We start from the raw sequence: 18,573 nt of genomic DNA on the forward strand, positions 1-18,573 counted from the left end.
CTGAGAAGAGTCCCCTCATTCAGCTGGTCCTGAGGCTCCACAAGCAGACTAACACGACTAACACGACTAACAATAATCAGCCTCAGGCACTAACACACACATCCACAGAATCCGGCCCAACCAAATGATTAATGCACAAAAAGAAAACTACCTAACTTATTGGAATGAAACAACACAAAAACAAAGCAAACTACAATGTTATTTGGCCCTAAACAGAGATTACACGACAGCAGAATACCTGAGCACAGTCAGAGACCACAAACTGAGGAAAAACATAAAGAGGTACAGACTGAGCGACCACAGCCTGACTATAGAGAAGGGCAGATACTGACAGAGCTGGATGCCCAGAGAGAGCAGGTTATACCTGTACTGTAGCCAAGGAGAAATAGAAACAGAGTTGCACTTCTTAACCACCTGCCCTAACTATAATGAAATTCGAAAACACTTCTTTATCAAATTTGAAATTATTTGTCCCAACTTCAAAAAGTTGAAGAATGACGCACAAGCTCAATATTTACTTGGTGAACAAAGAGACTGCATTTCACTAGCAGCAAAGTACATCAGACAGAATTTGTACTACTTTATTTTTCATGCTCATATAAATGCTTTTGCAATACAATGTACAATTTCTCATGCCAATAAAGCTCATTTGAATTGAATTGAATTGCGAGAGAGAGAGATTTGAATTGAATTGAGAGAGACAGAGAGAGAGTGAGAGATTTGAATTGAGATAGACAGAGAGAGACAGAGACAGACAGAGAGAGAGAGAGAGAGAGAGAGAGAGAGAGAGAGAGAGAGAGAGAGAGAGAGAGAGAGAGAGAGAGAGAGAGAGAGAGAGGAAAGTAAGACAGGTGCGCTCAGAGTGTAATGAAGTCAGTATTATAGGATCACAGTAAGACTGCCATGGATTACGTCCGTTGTCATTAGAATTGACATCACTGGAAATTTGTGTCTCAAATAAGGACCCTTGCGGGAACTTTGGGGGTGCTCCTCAAACTTTAGCACGCCACGTTCACCATTTTTCAGAGTAAGAACTTGTTAAAACTTGCCTTTTTCTGTCGTGGTTGTAAAAGCTGCAGACGACTGAGACATTTCATCGCTCGAAGCTCTCTCTCTCTCCTTTCTTTGTCTATCTCTCTCTACCTCAGAACCAATCCGTCGTTTGCGGGAGGAGTCCGACGAGTGGACCTGAGGGACAAACAGCAGCATTTCGCGAGTTCGGCGGAGCCTTAGTGGAGTCAGAAGGTCTAAGGTCCGGTGGGGGGGCGGGGGGTTATCGGGGGTCCCCGTTATACGCGAGCGACATGCTCCCGCCTCATAGAGGCGCAAGCCGGGAGCGGAGATTATTCCACTGGCGGACCACCTCAGCATGGACCACGTAAGTGAACACTCTAATGTATATTCGAGTTTAAGTGACAAGACACCGATTGTGACGACTGAGATAGCGACTGCAAGGCGTCCAATCTGTTCCCGCCGAAAGCGCGAGCCGGGCTGTAAAATAACGGTCGCCTCTCTTCATCATCTCGCACACGCGTGAGAAATAATTCCAGCGCGAGCAGAAGTGTGTGATACCCGCGCGCCTCATGACATTTTTCAGCACAGTTTTAAAAGAGTTTCAGAACGTTTGCTTATTTGAGCCAATCCGGCTATTTAAAATAAAAATGGAATTATCAGGGAATTATATTGTGATTTCAAGGCTGGGAAAAGTCATGAAAATTAAAACATCTATAAAATCAAGCTAATTTCTCTCTCTATATATATATATATATATATATATATATATATATATATATATATATATATATATATATATATATATATTCTAATTATGCTCTGTTCTAAAAGAACTTTCTCTTTGTGAGTCCAATCTCTGTAAATGATTGTTTTAATCGTTACTAAGTAAGCATAAAAGACTAGGGAAGTCATGAAAATAAAATGCTTAAAAGATGTGGGAATTAAGCCTTAATATTGTTCTACTTTACTGGGCCACTCTTGACATTAAAGTGGTCTTGGTACTGTTTATTTACATAGGAAGCAGCCTTCTGAATTATACCAATGAACTACATTTTTAATGTGTAGTTATATTGTGTCTCTGTTTGTAATTAAAATAGTTTTTTGTTAGTATTATATTAATTACAGTCATGTGTAATGTGAAAACACTAAAAGTGTTACCCCATAAGGTTTCCTATTTATTTATTTATTTATTTATTTACTTATGATATGCTAATACTCTTGTGTAAACACTAAGCTAAAGCAATGTTTAGCTATTAGGCATATTCATGCAAACACTCTTAAAGCAACAGGCTTTGTCCAGGTTCGCATGTTAGAATAGAAGTTACCAAAGCTTGTGGTGCAAAAAGTCAATAATTCATGTTTGTGGTCCACGGATGCACAACTTATAGATCTCTCTTCTTTTTATTATACTTATACTTGTAAATATCTTATTTTGGAAAAGTGGCATGCAAATGTGGGATAAATGCAACAAGGGATGGGTTTAACTCCCTGTTCCAGATGTTGGTGCGGCCTGAGGGAATGTGAGAAGTTTTGTTAAAGAGTTTTAATTCTTTCCTCATGTGTTTGCATGTGTGTCTTCATGCTCACAGCCTTCTCCAAATCATTGCCGTTTTAAACTAGAGAAGAAATATAATGAGAGTAGCCTTTTGGTTTGTTTGTACATGCATATTTCTATAAAAGTCAGTGGGGTGTGTTTTGATGATGTGTACAATTACTGCTCAAAACATGTACTAAAAGACGTATTCTGAGTGTTTTGTGCAATTAACACAAATTTTGTCGGATATTTAAAAATATTAAGCATTTAAGAGGCCTTCCTTTGCTTATAAAATGTAATTCACCACATACTAGTTCATATAATCTTTTATAGAGATAACATGTTTGGCTTGCTGTGCTTACAGGGCTTAAAGCATGTCATAAATGTTTAAAGACAGAGTGAAGTGAACAGCTGTTAATGTATCTGAATGATTAGTGGAATTAAATGCATAACATTTAATGCAGGCCTATCTGGTTCTTAAAAAGCATCTTTTCTGTATTATACAAAAACAAGAAATATACATTTACTATCCTCGATTCGGCTGTATTCAGCATGTATTCAAAATTCAAAAACCACATTTATTTCTGCGTCACAAAACTGCCATAATAATATTATATATTAATATTATTTTCCACTTTCAATGAGTTAATTTTTGTAACCAACATCAGTCCTGATCATAACTACCAAATATTCATTTATTTTCAGGATTTTAACTCTTTAAATGGCAGTTTGTTTATATAATGTCACTGTTGTTTTTTTATGAAAAAATACTTATTTTCCATATACTAAAATTTTAGGGGAAATGTATTTATTTATTTATTTTTGGATTATCACAGTCTGGGTTATGTCAATGATTAGCAACAACATTGATTTTGATGCAATATTATTTTTTGTGCAGTGTCAGATTAAAAAAAAACAAAACAAAAAAAAACAAAAAAACACACACACTCAGGACCTTAGAGGACAAAAATGTCCACATCAAAAAAACTGCCATACAAATATTATATATTAATATTATTTTCCACTTTCACTGACTTAGATTTTTTAACCAACATCAGTCCTTATCATAACTACCAAATATTCATTCATTTTCAGGATTTTAACCCTTTAAATGTCAGTTTGTTTACATAATGCCACTGTTGTTTTTCACACACACACACACACACACACACACACACACACACACACACATTTCTCAATACACACATACAAAACCCACTCTGACATCCATACCAACACACCCACACAGGTTTAGCTGCATCATTTATTTAATTGTCCTGCAGTGCTCTATAATACAGAAAACAGAAAATGGGAAAAAAGCTTGTATTTGCTCCATAGGCTAAACATGAGAAAAATAGTGCCATCAGGGTGGAAAATATTAAAAATGTACATTTTGAAGTCATGGCTCCGGAATGAAAGCATAATATCATAGAATTCATGATTTTATGCTTTAATGGCACTGGGATAAAATATTGCAGTTTCAATGGGTTTCAATGGGGACATTTTTGTCCTTAAGGTCCTGTGTGTAACTATTTTGTGTACACAGTGTATTATAGATGTATTATAGGAACTGAGGTTGAAATTCCAAATTTCCCCCCAAAATATACAACTTAGGGCAAAATTTATGCCGTTGGCATTAACACAGCCAAAATGATCGAAAAGACAAAAATGTCCCTAAGGTCACACAATGGTTAAGCCCACACTTTAACCTTATACTGAATCTCTTGTGCTTTGTGTTGTAGATGCAAAAACAAATCAAATTAGGCAACTAAGATGAGGAGGTAATCATTTGCCATAAACCATGTGCAGTCAGTTAATCAAATTTTAGAATGTGTGCCTGGACTAACTGTAGAAGTCTATTATGTTAACACACTGAGAAATGCATTGTGTTGTTTGTCTGTGGCTTCCAGCAGACAATCATATGTTTTTGTACTGCCTTTTGTGAAATGACTTGGATCTTGAAGCATTTAGCTAGAATTTAAAACTCCTTTAGGACAGCTGTTTCAGCACCAATGTGGTTTTCCTGGTTTGAGGCAAAATGACTGAGCGAAAGTGCAGTCAATGAGACAAGCAGTCTCTAATTTTAATCCAGTAAATGGTTGTCTGTTATTCATTTATTCTGATGTGATCTGACAGTAAAATGACTCAAACTAAGCAATCTTTGGTGTGGCCAAATAAAAACACAGGGATAGGATGGAAGACTGAGTGAAAGAAAACAGACTGAAAAAGAATTACACTGCTTAATCATGTGCACTCTACACAAATAAGGAACATATTCTTCCATCAAGAATGTCATTGGAAATGTAATACTCACAAGCTCCCTTACCTGCAAGATGATACTCTAGCAAATGCAAACCGAGCCTTAAAGTCTTGCTGTAAGAAAAGAGCAACCTGTGGGACAAAAACATCCAGCTGAAAGTGACCAGCAGTATTAATACATACATAGCAACATAAAACTGCTATTGTTATTGTATTTATATGTAGTGGGGTCTAAAAGTCTGAAACCATTAGTGAAAATGCTATATTTTGTATTCTGTTTAAATTTGATATTAAAATAATTGATAGCAAATGATCAGAGGAAGGTTTATTTGAAAAATTCAGATGAATTTCTCAATTTCTTAGTATTTGGTATGTCCCTCTTTTGCATTAATGACAGCATGCATTCGAGCTGGCATAGACTCCGCAAGTTTGCACAAAATCTGATGATCCATGTTATCCAAACATGATTTCAGTAAGTTTCAAAGAGCATCTTGTGTGCTTCAATGGAAGCACGGAAATCTGACATTTTGTACAAAGAAGTTTAAATGTCACAAATGTGTTTAAATTGATTGAGACCTATTATTGTGCAGAATGTTTTAATATTTCTTATTCATTTTACATCATAACATTTGTAAAACTTTCATTACTTTTATGAATTTTTTTTTTTTTTCAAAATTGTCTCAGACCCCACTGTATGAATAAATGCAGTGTTTGACTGACAGACAGCTGCTGACAAATGCTCACACGCTCTTATGAGTGCGTTCTATGACTCGTTTACACTAAAATAGACAGTTAATCAAATTAAAATTGTTGTTTGATTATTAAACTGCAAATGGATGCAACTTAATAAATAAATATACAGTTTGCATGTACTGCGCGTTGCAGGGTGAACGTGTGAAGCCACTCATACGTTGAAAACACATTTTATGATCATATAAGACGTGCTGTTAGGGCTGCACGATTTCATTTGATATTGTAATTGCTATTATTAATTTAAATTAAAATGATTTATTGTGGAGCAACTGCATGCCATATTATTTATGTAGGCTACACATTCAAAACAAGCTGAGAATTGTTCCTGAATAAAAAACAAATGTTTTCAAAATTTTGTTTATATTTTTAATAAATTATAGACAGAAAGTGTGCAACACCACAATACTAGAATACTAGGTTGTCATTTCTGATATAGTAATAGACAAATTTAAACAGATTTTCTGATTGTCTATTGCAGGGCTACTCAACTTCGGAAAGGTCAGGGGCTGCAGAGCTGGATCCCTGTTCCCTCAAGGGCCGCACTCTTAATTTTTATGATTATATATACAGTATATATATATAACAATTATAAGTTAACATGTTTATAGTAAGAATTTTGGAATGTTAGCTAAAGGGATAGTTCACCTAAAAATGAAAATTCTCTCATCATTCATCACCTTCATGCCATCCCAGATGTGTATAACTTTCTTTCTTCTGCTGAAGACAAATAATTATTTTTGGATGGTTTGTGGGCGGTATTGGGGTGGGGTGGAATAATAGGGTTCAAAACAGTGTTACTATGAATGCAAACTTTAATACAGTGAAAAAGACACTCTATTAGCATAACATAAATATATATATAAATAAATAAAAATTTCCAACATTCTTTTGAATGTCCATGTACTAAAATAAATGTACCTTCATTTACTATTACTATTATTTTTAATGGCCATGGAAAATGAAGCAATGTGATAACAATTTTACATGGTTGCATAAAGTAGTCCGTTAATTTACCTGATGAACTTCCACCTTTTGCTGACCCTTTATGCTTCGCAGAGCTAATGTGTGCTTCTAAATCACTTGTACCTTTATTAGCAGCTGACACATAAGTGCCAGCTTTACATGTCATACATTCTGCTTCACACGGATCTCGACCTGGACGAAAGCATGGGAATTTTTTGTGCAAATCTTCTGTAAATTTGCACTTTCGTTTGGGCATTGTTTCCACTCAGCTGTCATTTGCTGCTACTGTCAAACAACTGTTTGATGCCGAACACAACAGTGCTTATAATCGACCAATTGGTGTGCGAGAAGGCGGGACTTACAAAGAGGGGTTAAAGCAATGCAAATATGCACATACACACAATTAAGTATTAGACTAGATGCACATCATAATGCAACTAAAGCCAAATCACGGACATTTTTGCAAATTTAGAAATCCAGGCCGGACGCTTTTTTAAGGTCCGAAAAAGAGGACATGTCAGGGAAAAAGAGGACGTATGGTCACCCTAGTCATACATATCTGGATGGCATGAAGGTGAGTAAATGATGAGAGAATTTTCTTTTTAGGGAATGGACTGCTTATTACTGCATGGACATTGAGGAGCAAGGGTTGCAACCTATGTAATTAATATTATATTATTATTCCTCCCCAATGGGAGTCTATGGCAGCCCATAGAACCATATATAGGAAAATGATTAAATTTGGCACACTGATAGGGGTGGTCATGAATAGACCTCATACCAAATTTGGGGTCTCTAGGACATACTCTACAGCGCCACCACCATGTCAAAAATTCCCTTTTATTTTGTGTGTATCATTTTAATCGTTTGTCCTAGAGACACAATTCTTTTTTTGTTTGATTACTCTCCTCATGATGATTCCAACAGAACCCTTACATTAAAACTCTGCCCATTACAGTAGCTGCCATCTTAGATTATAATGTTTATAGTTTTTTCCCTACTGTTTCTTCAAACTTTGTCTGATTTTCCTAAACAATGACTCAAATAATTCTCCAGACTGAGCCACACAGAACGAATCATACTGAATTTTGATTTTCAAAAATAAGATGTGCCTATGTGCTAACAACATTTCTGTCACAACTGCGGTGATAATTTTTTACATCTGTAGATTTGACCGCACTCCACACAACTAAGCAATTTATATAAATATTTTTTACTGGAAAAGGCGCGATCAAATGCTCACCTAAACGTGCGAACCACGTTTAGCAAAGCAGTGTAACTAAACTATCAGCAGTAAAGTTTAAACACGTGCTCTGTTCTGGACAACTGATGATGGCTGAATGCTGTTGCATGTACCAGTGAGCGCTGTTAAACCAAAGTCTTTCTAGCAAATCAGTCCACTGGTGGCCATCTTTGGAATACTCCCAGGAGACGATCTGCAGTCATGACAGTGTAGCTCCTATCTGCTTGATTGGTGGGAACATCAAAATCAAGTTTGGTCAAGATTACGATCAAAGAAAATATTTCAAATCAGAAGTAAAATCTGACAACGCTGGTATCATAAATTGTGCTTCTTTACCTCAGATTACCCTAAAAATGCAATTTTCCTGGCTAGAAATGTGAGTAGTTCTGGAGAGTTTTGTATTGTGCTACTCAGTGGAGGCTGAGCTTTTCCCCAATCAAATGTTGAAAAGTTACATGAATATAAAGTTGATCATGGTAAAAGCTGTACTCAGCTGTGAATTATCTAAGCTTGGTATGCCCCTTTGTTGACTGGCAATGTTGTGGCTGTGTGGTGCAGTGAATAGCATAATGAACTGTGGAACGGATAGTCGTGGATTCAAATCAGTCCAGGGGCAATGTGATCTGTGCTTGCTCTGTGAGATCTTTGGATTGTGCAGTGGTTGCCATGCTGGTGCTTGGCCCCGTAATTGCTGCTTGCAGCTATATTTATTGTTATTATATTTTTTAATGTTTTAAGGCCTTTATACAGAGTGTAAACTTGCAATTTACCATGTCCATTTCTCCTTGTGTGATATTCACTGGAAGAAAACTGCCCCATGGTGGCTGGCTAGTGAAGAACTCAGAATTCCAAAAATGAGTTGCAAGTAAATTCCTTATAAAGGCGTTAATTCATTAGAATAGATCCACATCAATACATTTACAGTGCATTCAGAAAGTATTCAGACCCCTTCATTTTTTCACATTTTGTTATGTTGCAGCCTTATGCTAAAATGCTTTAAATTATTGATTTATTTACAATCTACACTCCATACCTCATAATGACAAAGCAAAAACCAGATTTTTCTGGACATTCACATACTTGTCCCTAAGCCACTCTTGCGTTGTCTTGGCTGTGTTCTTAGGGTCATTGTCCTGTAGCAAGGTGAACCTTCAGCCCAGTCTGAGGTCCTGAGTGCTCTGGATCAGGTTTTCATTAAGGATATCTCTGTATTTTGCTGCGTTCAGCTTTCCTTCAACCCTGACCAGTCCCCTAGTCCCTGCCACTGAAAAACACCCCCACAGCATGATGCTACCTTCACCGTTGGGATGGTATTGCACAGGTGATAAGCGGTGCCTGGTTTCCTCCAGACATGACGCTTGGAATTGAGGCCAAACAGTTCAGTCTTTGTTTCATCAGACCAGAGAATCTTGTTTCTCACAGTCTGCTTTTAGGTGCTTTTTGATGTGTCTTGCACTGAGGAGAGGCTTCCATCTGGCCACTCTGCCATAAAGCCCAGATCGGTGGAGTGTTGCAGTGATGATAGTCCTTCTGCAAGGTTCTCCCATCTCCACACTTGATCTCTGGAGCTCAACCAGAGTGACCATCGGGTTTTTGGTCACCTCTCTTACAAAGGCTCTTCTCCCCAGATTGCTCAGTTTGGCCAGGCGGTCAACTCTAGGAAGAATCCATGTTGTTCCAAACTTCTTCCATTTAAGAATTATGGAGGCCACTGTGCTCTTGGGAACCTTCAATGCAGCCGAAATTTTTTTGTAGCCTTCCACAGATCTGTTTTTTTTATTTTTTATTTGTTTTATTTATTTAAAGTTTGACAAGGCAGGATATTGCAGCACAGAAAAAAAAAAAAAAGAACAGAAACAGTTACTTTTCCTTTTAGCAGCACAACCTGAAATGCGTCAAACATAACACATAATCATGCATCATAACTAGGCCAATCATAAATTTTTTTAAATGCACATAAAATAAAAGACCAATTAACTTTACTATTGGCAAACACAACCTGAAATGCATTAAACATCTCGCAGTCAAGTCATCAAGTACCATATATATGTCACTTATAAAAAAGTTTTAGAGCACGAGGAATAAAAGAAAGTTCATGTCTTTTTGTTTTACTCCTGGGCACAACATATTCCCTATGTCGACGAAGTGAATAATTGGATGTTGGGGCCACAGGCAGGAAACTATTCAATGGTGATGAACTGTCCTTGAGTATGTTAGTGAGGGTATGTATGGTGGCCTCATCATGCCTCTCACTCAGTGATGAGAGAGAAGAAGTCGGGATACCTATTATTCGACAACAGCATTTTTGAACCCTCTCTAACTCATCAGAGAGACCTTTAGACAGTCCACCCCAAACTGGGCTGGCATACTCAAGAACTGGCCATATAAAAGTCAAATATATTTGCATTAAAACATTGCGTGGGAGACCTGCTCTCTTTGCAACACTAAGATAGTAGATCCTTGGACATGACTTTGCAATCATATACTTGATGTGGGCGTCCCATGACAGATCAGATGAAATTTGAACTCCAAGCAATTTAAAGGTGGAGACTCTACTGATTACATGACCAGAAATTACAGGAGGAGGAGAGGGGAAGCTGTCATCTCTCCTGGCACTAATTACCATATCCATTAGCTCCATTCATTGCCAGTTAAAATTCCTGACCCCAATCTGCCACTGAATCCAATGACTTCTGTGTTAGGCCAGGTAGGGATCCCATTAGAAGCTCAGTAATTGTTAGATCATCAGCATATTTCACAGGGATTACAGAGGGAGGCAGACGTGAATCCAAGCTGTTTATACAGAAGACAAAAAGCAGAGGGGATAAAAGTTCCCCCTGGAGAACACCAGCTGGAATTGGGTAGGAGTTAGACACACAGGGACCCCACTTTACCCTTTGCTCTCTATTGCTTAGATAGAGCACTAGATACAATCCTGTCTCTGAGCTCTGCAGACAGTTCCTTTGACCTCATGGCTTGGTTTTTGCTCTGATATGCATTTTCAGCTGTGAGACATTATATAGTCAGGTGTGTGCCTTTCCAAATCATGTCCAATCAGTTGAATTTTCCACAGGTGTACTCCAATCAAAGTGTAGAAACATCTCAGAGTTTATCCAGAGAAATGGGTTGCACCAGGGCTAAAGGGTCTGAATACTTATGTAAATGTGATATTTCAGTTTTTTTCTTTTTAAAAATTTTGCAAAGTTATCAAAAATCTGTTTTTTTGCTTTGTAATTATGGGGTATGGAGTGTAGATTGATGTGGGAAAAAATTATTTAAAGCATTTTAGCATAAGGCTGCAACATAACAAAATGTGAAAAAAATGAAGGGGTCTGAATACTTTATGAATCCACTGTATGTTGCCTAATTTATTGGAATGGTAATGCAAAATTCAGGGCTCTATCACACAATAGTGACTGGCTGGACTGACCAACCGGAAGCTGGGCAGCTTCTGTGGCAGTTTTTTGCCAATTCGGTAATTTGACCACTCTAATGGCAAGTCAATTCTGTAAAAAGGCATTCATGTATAGATCTATAAGAATAGAATACTGTAATTCCTTGGAGTGAGAGTGAATGAGGAGGGTAACATTTGAAGCTGTTCAACAAGCCAGCAATGAGCAAAAGTTTCCTTCCCGTTAGAAATTAATGTCGTACAAGGATAAATGGACCTGGTAAATTGCAAGTAAACTCTGTATAAATGCCTTAAATTTAAAAGGAAATGAAAAGCAGTTCAGAAGAGGTCACCACTGTTTATTGCTAGTATCGTATTCTTTGTAAATAAACGTAGGGAAAAAAGTGATACAAGTGGCAGGAGGACTCACAAATGATATGTCAGTGCCAGCTTCTGCCAGCCAGAGAGAGATCAAACCCATATCATCCACTTCGCGGAGCGAACAACGTGAACCCGAACCCTTTATGTCGCGCAACCCACTTAAAGTGTAGAGATGCGCTTGGCGCCATCTTGCCGCTCAGTGGGTCGCACAAATGGTTTGTCCACACTCTTACTAATGCCTGCGTGCCAACCCCTCTGTGTGGCAAAGGTGGCTCATGTACCTTAGGTTGTCGACCCCTGGGCAAGCCTATTAAACTACTCCTCAATGTACATGCAATCCGTCCCTTAGCCCACAGCGCAAATTGCAAGACAAAAAAAAGGAACATTTGAAAATTAATGATGTCAATTATTCAAAAAATAATTTCTAAAGTCACAATTTAGAAGAAGTTAAATCGAAGGAAAGGAGAGAAAATGACATTTTATCCATTCCTGAAGTAACTGGAAAAAATGAAAAATCTAAATTTTAAACGTTTTTCTATTTTTTGAATTTGGATTGGTATAATCTGAAAAATTAATTGTGAAGTGTTACACAGACCCTACTGAATAGAGGTTTTCATAAATGTTTTAATTTTATGAAATTGATTAAACTTTAAAACAGAAAATTTGGAATTTACTTCTTAAAATTTGGGTTATACTTAAAAAACTTATTTTACTTAAATGTAACAGTTTAATAGGCAAAAGGAGTGTGTTCATTAGCATATTACTTAATTTTTCTGGTATTGAGAATCGTGAAATTTTACTGGTATCGGAACCAACTACTGAAATTTGGTATCGTGACAACACTACACCCTTATAAAAACCTGGAGTCTGAATCTGATGGAGAGGCAGTCATTTTTCAATCCAATTTTAATCCTACCCCCCCTCCACACACCCACTCTCTCTCTCTCTCTCACACACACACACACACACACACACACACACGCACACACACACACATACAGGATATTGCTCTCAGTAGTGTAGAGACCAGTTTACCAGTATTTTCAAAAGGGTTGTGTTCACACATGACCTCTAAACTGGAAATTGTAGGTAATTTTCTGAAAAAGGCTGTAAATGTGACTGTGACTATTGGTGTATACCTTAGCATATATTATAGTTTTTAAAATATTTTTTCCCTTATTTTTCTTCTGTTTTGCCATACTTATTAATTCTGTCTTTTTATTCATTTTTATTAGTTAAATGAGAAATTAAACAAAATAAGCATATAATTAAAATAAACAACAAACAAAGATTTGTTAAGATGTGGTTTCTGCTTTTGCAAACAGCTCGGGTGGATTAATGAAGTAATTATTCTATCAATCCAGAAGACACTGTAAAGTATTTCATTTCACCTACCACGAAGGACAGAAATGACAATAATAAAAAAAAATACACATATGCAACCTTTCTCTGAAGAAAAGTTGTGTTGTCATTTTCTTGGAGGAACATCAATGTTTGTAATTGTGTACTGACCTCGGTGGAAATCAGTGGCATAAAAAAAAAAATCAGCAAACCTGTTGAAAATAGACAATTACTTTTTATTAACTTGCCATTTAGTAGAGGCTCGTTACCTGAAGTGATTATTGTACACTAACTGCTGAGACTCTAATCCATTTGTAACCCTTGAGTTAAATGCCACACTCTATAAAGGCACAATTGTGAAATGGTTCTCATTGCAATGCAATAGCAGTTCATTGGATAGTCCCTACTCAAGATTCTAACCTTTAATTTTATGCATCACCAAACACAATGGTTAGGCTACCACTCAACTCACTATTTTAAAGTGATCTCTGCTGTTTGTACACTGACATGATCTTATCATCTGTTATCAAAAACAGACAGTAACTAAGTCTGTAATTAACAGTCTGTAATTAAGTGTTTCACAATTGTACACATGCATACAAAATTTGACTTGTGACTGAAGGCTATATATTACCTTACATTCTTAATTACTGGTACTCCATAAATGCTTCATCTTCTTTGTTATTTTTTAGGCTGACATACCTGTGGTATGTACTAAACTATGTGTGTGTTAAACAGGTGTCTGAGAGTTGCGTTTTGCAGTCGCTTACGTTTTATGTGGTTCACGCTAATGGTCTTGACTGTCCTCTGTGTGGCGCTGCAGATGCTCGGTGTGGTCCGGCAGGCCAGGTGAGCGTGTTTTATAATCATGTAACATAGAAAAGGCCATTTCAAACAAAATTCAACAGCTTGCACTTAATGTACTGCTAACTTTTTTGAATATGGCATATGAGATGATGTGAAGGTTTTTCCTTGTAATACTATACAGTGCCCCAAAAAGTATTTGGACACTGAAGTCAGACCTAAACATGTATGAAGTCCGTTGCATCAGATAACAAAATATCAAACCGTGTATAGTGTTATCTACAAATAAATGCTACTAGAGTGGTTCACCGGACTTGTATTTTTGCGATGACTTTTAACAGATTGTTTGCAAAGTGATTTTTAGTGGATGTATGAAGTCAGGGAAGTTCACAGAGGTGTTCTAGCAGACAGAGTAACCACAAACGGAGTTCATCATATTAACGTGTTCCACTAATATTTAACAACCAGAGAGTATGTTCATTTTGAACAGTATGTGTATTGTTTTACCATTTAAAAGCTAATAAACTTATTTTTGTGAAATGTTTTGCTTGAAAAGTTTGCTTATGCTATCTTTTAAATGAAATTCAAATTGATTTGATATTGTTACCTAATGCTATGACATTCATACATTTTTTGTGTGTGTTTTGGCGCCACTGTATATATGCTATAAAATATTACTGATTTGTGTTGGTTTCAAAAAGGTCAAAATCTAAATGTCAAAACATTTATTTTCCCTGTTCTCTCTATCTCAGGAACTCAAGGATTTTGAATCTTGTGAGCGAGCAGCTGGTCAGATTGCCTGCAGAAAATCTTTGGTCTGTTTCAGCGGCCGTTGATAAGGACCCAATAAACCAACATCCTTCCATACAAAGAAATGCCAAAGGTGATGAACCTCGTTTAGAAGAGGGAAGAGGCCAAATCTTGGAGGCTGCAAGAAAAAAGTTGGAGACATCTTCACATAACATAGTAACATCAAACAAATATCCCCCGACCACCAAAGCAGCTCCACCATCAGTGATAGTGAATAAACCTGTCCAAGAAGTGGCAAAACTATTTCCAAACCTCCACCAGCCAAATAGGCCAGCTAACCCTGAGAGTACCCTAGAAAAGTCTGGACCAAGTGAAATTCACAAAGTGCCACCCTCTAATGGCATTCTCGACAATGCTGATAAATATAAAGTAAATACACTGAAGGACACCAGTGTCATGTGTCAACCCAAGAACCACATTGTCTTTCTCAAAACACATAAGACTGCCAGCAGTACCATATTGAACATTCTCTATCGATATGGGGACAGTCACAACCTGACCTTTGCTTTGCCACTGAATATGCACAGCCAGTTATTCTACCCCTCGTTTTTTGCTGCTCACTTTGTGGAGGGCAGCAGGACTCGCAGTGAAAAAGAATTCCACATCCTGTGCAATCATATGAGATTCAAATCACAAGAGGTTAGTCCATGAGCATATTACTATTAAGGAATTATTAAGGAATGTGTGTGCAGATGAAAGTATATTAATATAGTATATTAATCCAGGATATTAAAATAAAAGGGTTTCATTTTAGGATTGCTGAAGACCTTGATGGCTAAATGGCCACACACAATTGATTAGTCCATAGCCCCTATACTGCCCTGCATAGGCAAAACACAGTAAAGCCCAAAGTATTACACAGGCAGTTGGCGCATGGGCACTACGACTGCTATGAGATACTGGATTATTTCACTTCAAGATTTTAGAACCATTAAAATGTCTTTGTCTTCCTTTGGACTCAAGTTATACAAATGCAGGTATCTCCTGACCTCCTCACGCGTGCTCTTGATGTGCACGTCCACTCTTGTTGTTTTCAGCTTCGTCTTCTGTTGTTTACTGGCGATTACATGTTCTAGTGCTTCTTCGTGACAGGAACGGCTCAACTGTCAGTGTTGCCACCTTGTGGACCCACTAATTATTGCAAATAATTCCAGGCGCATGCGTATACTGATGGTACGCGCGGTTAGAAAAATCTGGCTACACGGGTTCAATGCTCGAGCACTCTGCTGGTGATGTAATTTGCGTCACACGTCCTATACGTGGACGCTTAGCGTTTACGTCTGACCAAAGTATACTTTGGGCTTAACTATACATTTTTTGAGAGATGTGTGGTATCTGTGAGACTATGATCTGTCTTGTGTCAGATGGGTTTAGCTCAATTATTCCGTTAAACGCGAATACCACTGTTTAACGGAAGCGATTATTTATAGTTAGAAAGTGCTTAAATATTGATCTTTTTTGCACCAAAAGCAATCGTAACGCTTTATAAGACATTTATTTAACCACTGGAGTCATATGGATGATGTTAATGCTGATTGTCTGTACTTTTTGGGGCATCACCAATCGTGTTACCATCCACATCCATTATAAGGACCTACTGAGCTGATATTTTTCTTCAAATGTGTTCTGCTGAGGAAAGGAAGTCATATACATCTGGGATGTCATGAGGGTGAATAAATTATGGGAGAATGTTCATTTTTGGGTGAACTATCCCTTTAAGATGTTTTAAGGAATATGACAAGTTAGTACGCTTATTCTTGGCGGACTAGATCTGCTGACGTTGCTTCTGCAGAGCAAGCTTGAAGACTTGCTACTGCTAAAATATACACAGACATGCTGCTGCTGCTGCTGCACAATTAGACATAAAATCCCAGTGAAGCAGATCTAGTCAAGAGGTGCTGGGGAGGAGGAGGGTTTCAGAGAAAGAGAGAGAGAGAGTACGTAAATTATTTGTTTTAACAGATTACATGTCAAACAACCTATCGACTTGGGCCATAGAGTATGCTAGATGAATGTCTGACAAATTAAATGTTCAAAGGACCTATCAGCTTGCGCCATGTAGAGTTTCATGACTGAATTTAGGATTATTTTGTTCATAGTCCAGGCTTACTTTGGTGTGGGTGTAATCGTGATAGGCTGTTAACACTTAGCAAGCACATTGCATAAATCATTTAAAACAACTGACTATTTTAACTTTCACGAGGCAGAATAAGCACCCAGTGCTAGATGGAAAAGGGTAGGTGTAGATCTAAATCAGTTCGAATACAATATCATGATCTGATCACTGATTGCATGGAGATACATGTTGAGGCAAATGAAGCTTTCGTCATTTATTTACATTCTGTGGTTGAACTTTACAGTCAAGTGGAATCTGTTTATGATACCGAGACAGAGGGTAAGAGATCAAAATTTGAAATAAATTTTTTTTTTGCAAGTTATTTTAAAGTTTTATTCATACATTTGAACTGGTTCTCTCCAATTCCCCTTTTCTCAGGTGAGAAAGCTGATGCCTAAGGACACATTCTACTTCTCCATTCTTCGGAATCCAGTGGAAATGATGGAATCTATCTTCGTTTACTACAAAGCGATCCCAGCATTCCGTGTTGTCAAAAGCCTTGAGGAGTTCCTAATCCAGGGTGGGCGGAGCTACAATGCCTCTCTGCCTAATAACCACTATGCACGTAATATTTTGACCTTTGACTTTGGTCTGGACAGCACAGCGCCTGAGAATGAAATAGACTTGGACAGGCGTAGCGCCGAGATCATTGCTGCCGTGGAACGCGATTTTGAGCTGATTCTCATTTCAGAGTATTTTGATGAATCTGTGGTGCTTCTAAAACACGCCCTCTGCTGGACACTGGATGACGTTTTGTCTTTCCGCCTAAATAGTCGCAGTGAGCGCTCTCGGCGACCACTGACCCCAGAAACTGCAGAGCGGATAAAAGAGTGGAATTCGCTAGACTGGCGATTGTACCTGCACTTTAATGCTACTTTCTGGAAACGCATAGATGACACACTTGGTCAGACTGAGCTTCAACGGGAAGTAGAGCTTCTGAAGGCTAGGAGGAGGAAGCTTGAGGAAACTTGTCTTCTGGGAGGTGGGGCTGTAGATCCTGCGCAAGTCCAGGATTCATTGTTAAAACCATTTCAGTATGGTGCAGCAGTTATTCAAGGTTATAACCTCCGTTTGGGGCTAAACAATGAGACTCGTCAGCTTTGTCAGAGACTGATTATGCCTGAACTTCAGTACACATCTGCTCTGTACATCAAACAGTTCCCTCAGCTAGCGGCTGCACGTGCATCTGTTGCAAAAAAGATTGCGGCCTCTAGAAACTCATCTAGCACACACAGAGCTGTTAAGCGCAATACAGGTAAACTAACTGAGTCGAATATACACATAACAATGACAAAAAATACCTCACGTAACAATCCATATATATCCAAAGCAAAATAACATAGTGACCACTTACAGTAGCAGTTAATTGTAGTGTTTATAATGTGACACTATGTACAGATAATTCTGATGTACACTGTAACAAAACAGTAAAAAACAAAGGAATGAGAAGAAACTCACATAAACAAACCACACAAAAATACTTTTAAAACACAAACACACACATGCTTACATAGCCAAAAGAATTTGCTATATTAAGACCTTCAAAGGGATAGTTCACCCAAAAAGGAAAATTCTCTCATGATTAACTCACCCTCATGCCATCCCAGATGTGACTTACTTTCTTCTGCTGAACAAAAATGAAGATTTTTGGAAGAATATTTCCTGTTCTGTTGGTCCATTCAATACAAGTGAATGGTGGCCAGAAATTTGAAGCTCCAAAAAGCACATAAAGGCAGCATAAAAGTAATCCATATGACTCCAGTGGATAAAACTATATCTTCAGAAGCGATATGATAAGTATTGTTGAGAAACAGATCAATATTTAAGTCCTAAGTCCTTGCCCACATTCACTCACTTCTCTCCTAAGAGTAGTTATTTTGTTTTTGATGATTCACTTTCTTTGTGCATATCACTACCTACTGGGCAGGGAGGAGAATATATAGTTAAAAAGGACTTAAATATTG

At 37.7% G+C, this 18,573-nt stretch overlaps 1 protein-coding gene across 1 annotated transcript; it reads left to right on the top strand.

Annotated features, from left to right (window-relative positions):
- Positions 1-892: 892 nt before the first annotated feature.
- Positions 893-18,198, top strand: LOC127422058 (galactose-3-O-sulfotransferase 2-like). Its single transcript, XM_051665408.1, has 5 exons — positions 893-1,027; positions 1,149-1,378; positions 13,618-13,728; positions 14,436-15,132; positions 16,988-18,198. Exons 2-5 carry the CDS (start codon positions 1,305-1,307, stop codon positions 17,945-17,947), a joined length of 1,842 nt encoding a protein of 613 aa, XP_051521368.1. The 5' UTR covers positions 893-1,027; positions 1,149-1,304; the 3' UTR covers positions 17,948-18,198.
- Positions 18,199-18,573: the final 375 nt, after the last annotated feature.

The sequence above is a fragment of the Myxocyprinus asiaticus genome, chromosome 31, assembly GCF_019703515.2.
Source record: "Myxocyprinus asiaticus isolate MX2 ecotype Aquarium Trade chromosome 31, UBuf_Myxa_2, whole genome shotgun sequence".
NCBI classification, from domain to species: domain Eukaryota; kingdom Metazoa; phylum Chordata; class Actinopteri; order Cypriniformes; family Catostomidae; genus Myxocyprinus; species Myxocyprinus asiaticus.

Bases quoted from the DNA above. Each gene is read 5' to 3' on its own strand.
- LOC127422058 (XM_051665408.1), top strand. From the start codon at position 1,305: ATGCTCCCGCCTCATAGAGGCGCAAGCCGGGAGCGGAGATTATTCCAC. The intron at 13,729-14,435 runs GTGAGCGTGTTT...TCTCTATCTCAG, and splicing joins GGTGTGGTCCGGCAGGCCAG to GAACTCAAGGATTTTGAATC. The intron at 15,133-16,987 runs GTTAGTCCATGA...CCCTTTTCTCAG, and splicing joins TGAGATTCAAATCACAAGAG to GTGAGAAAGCTGATGCCTAA.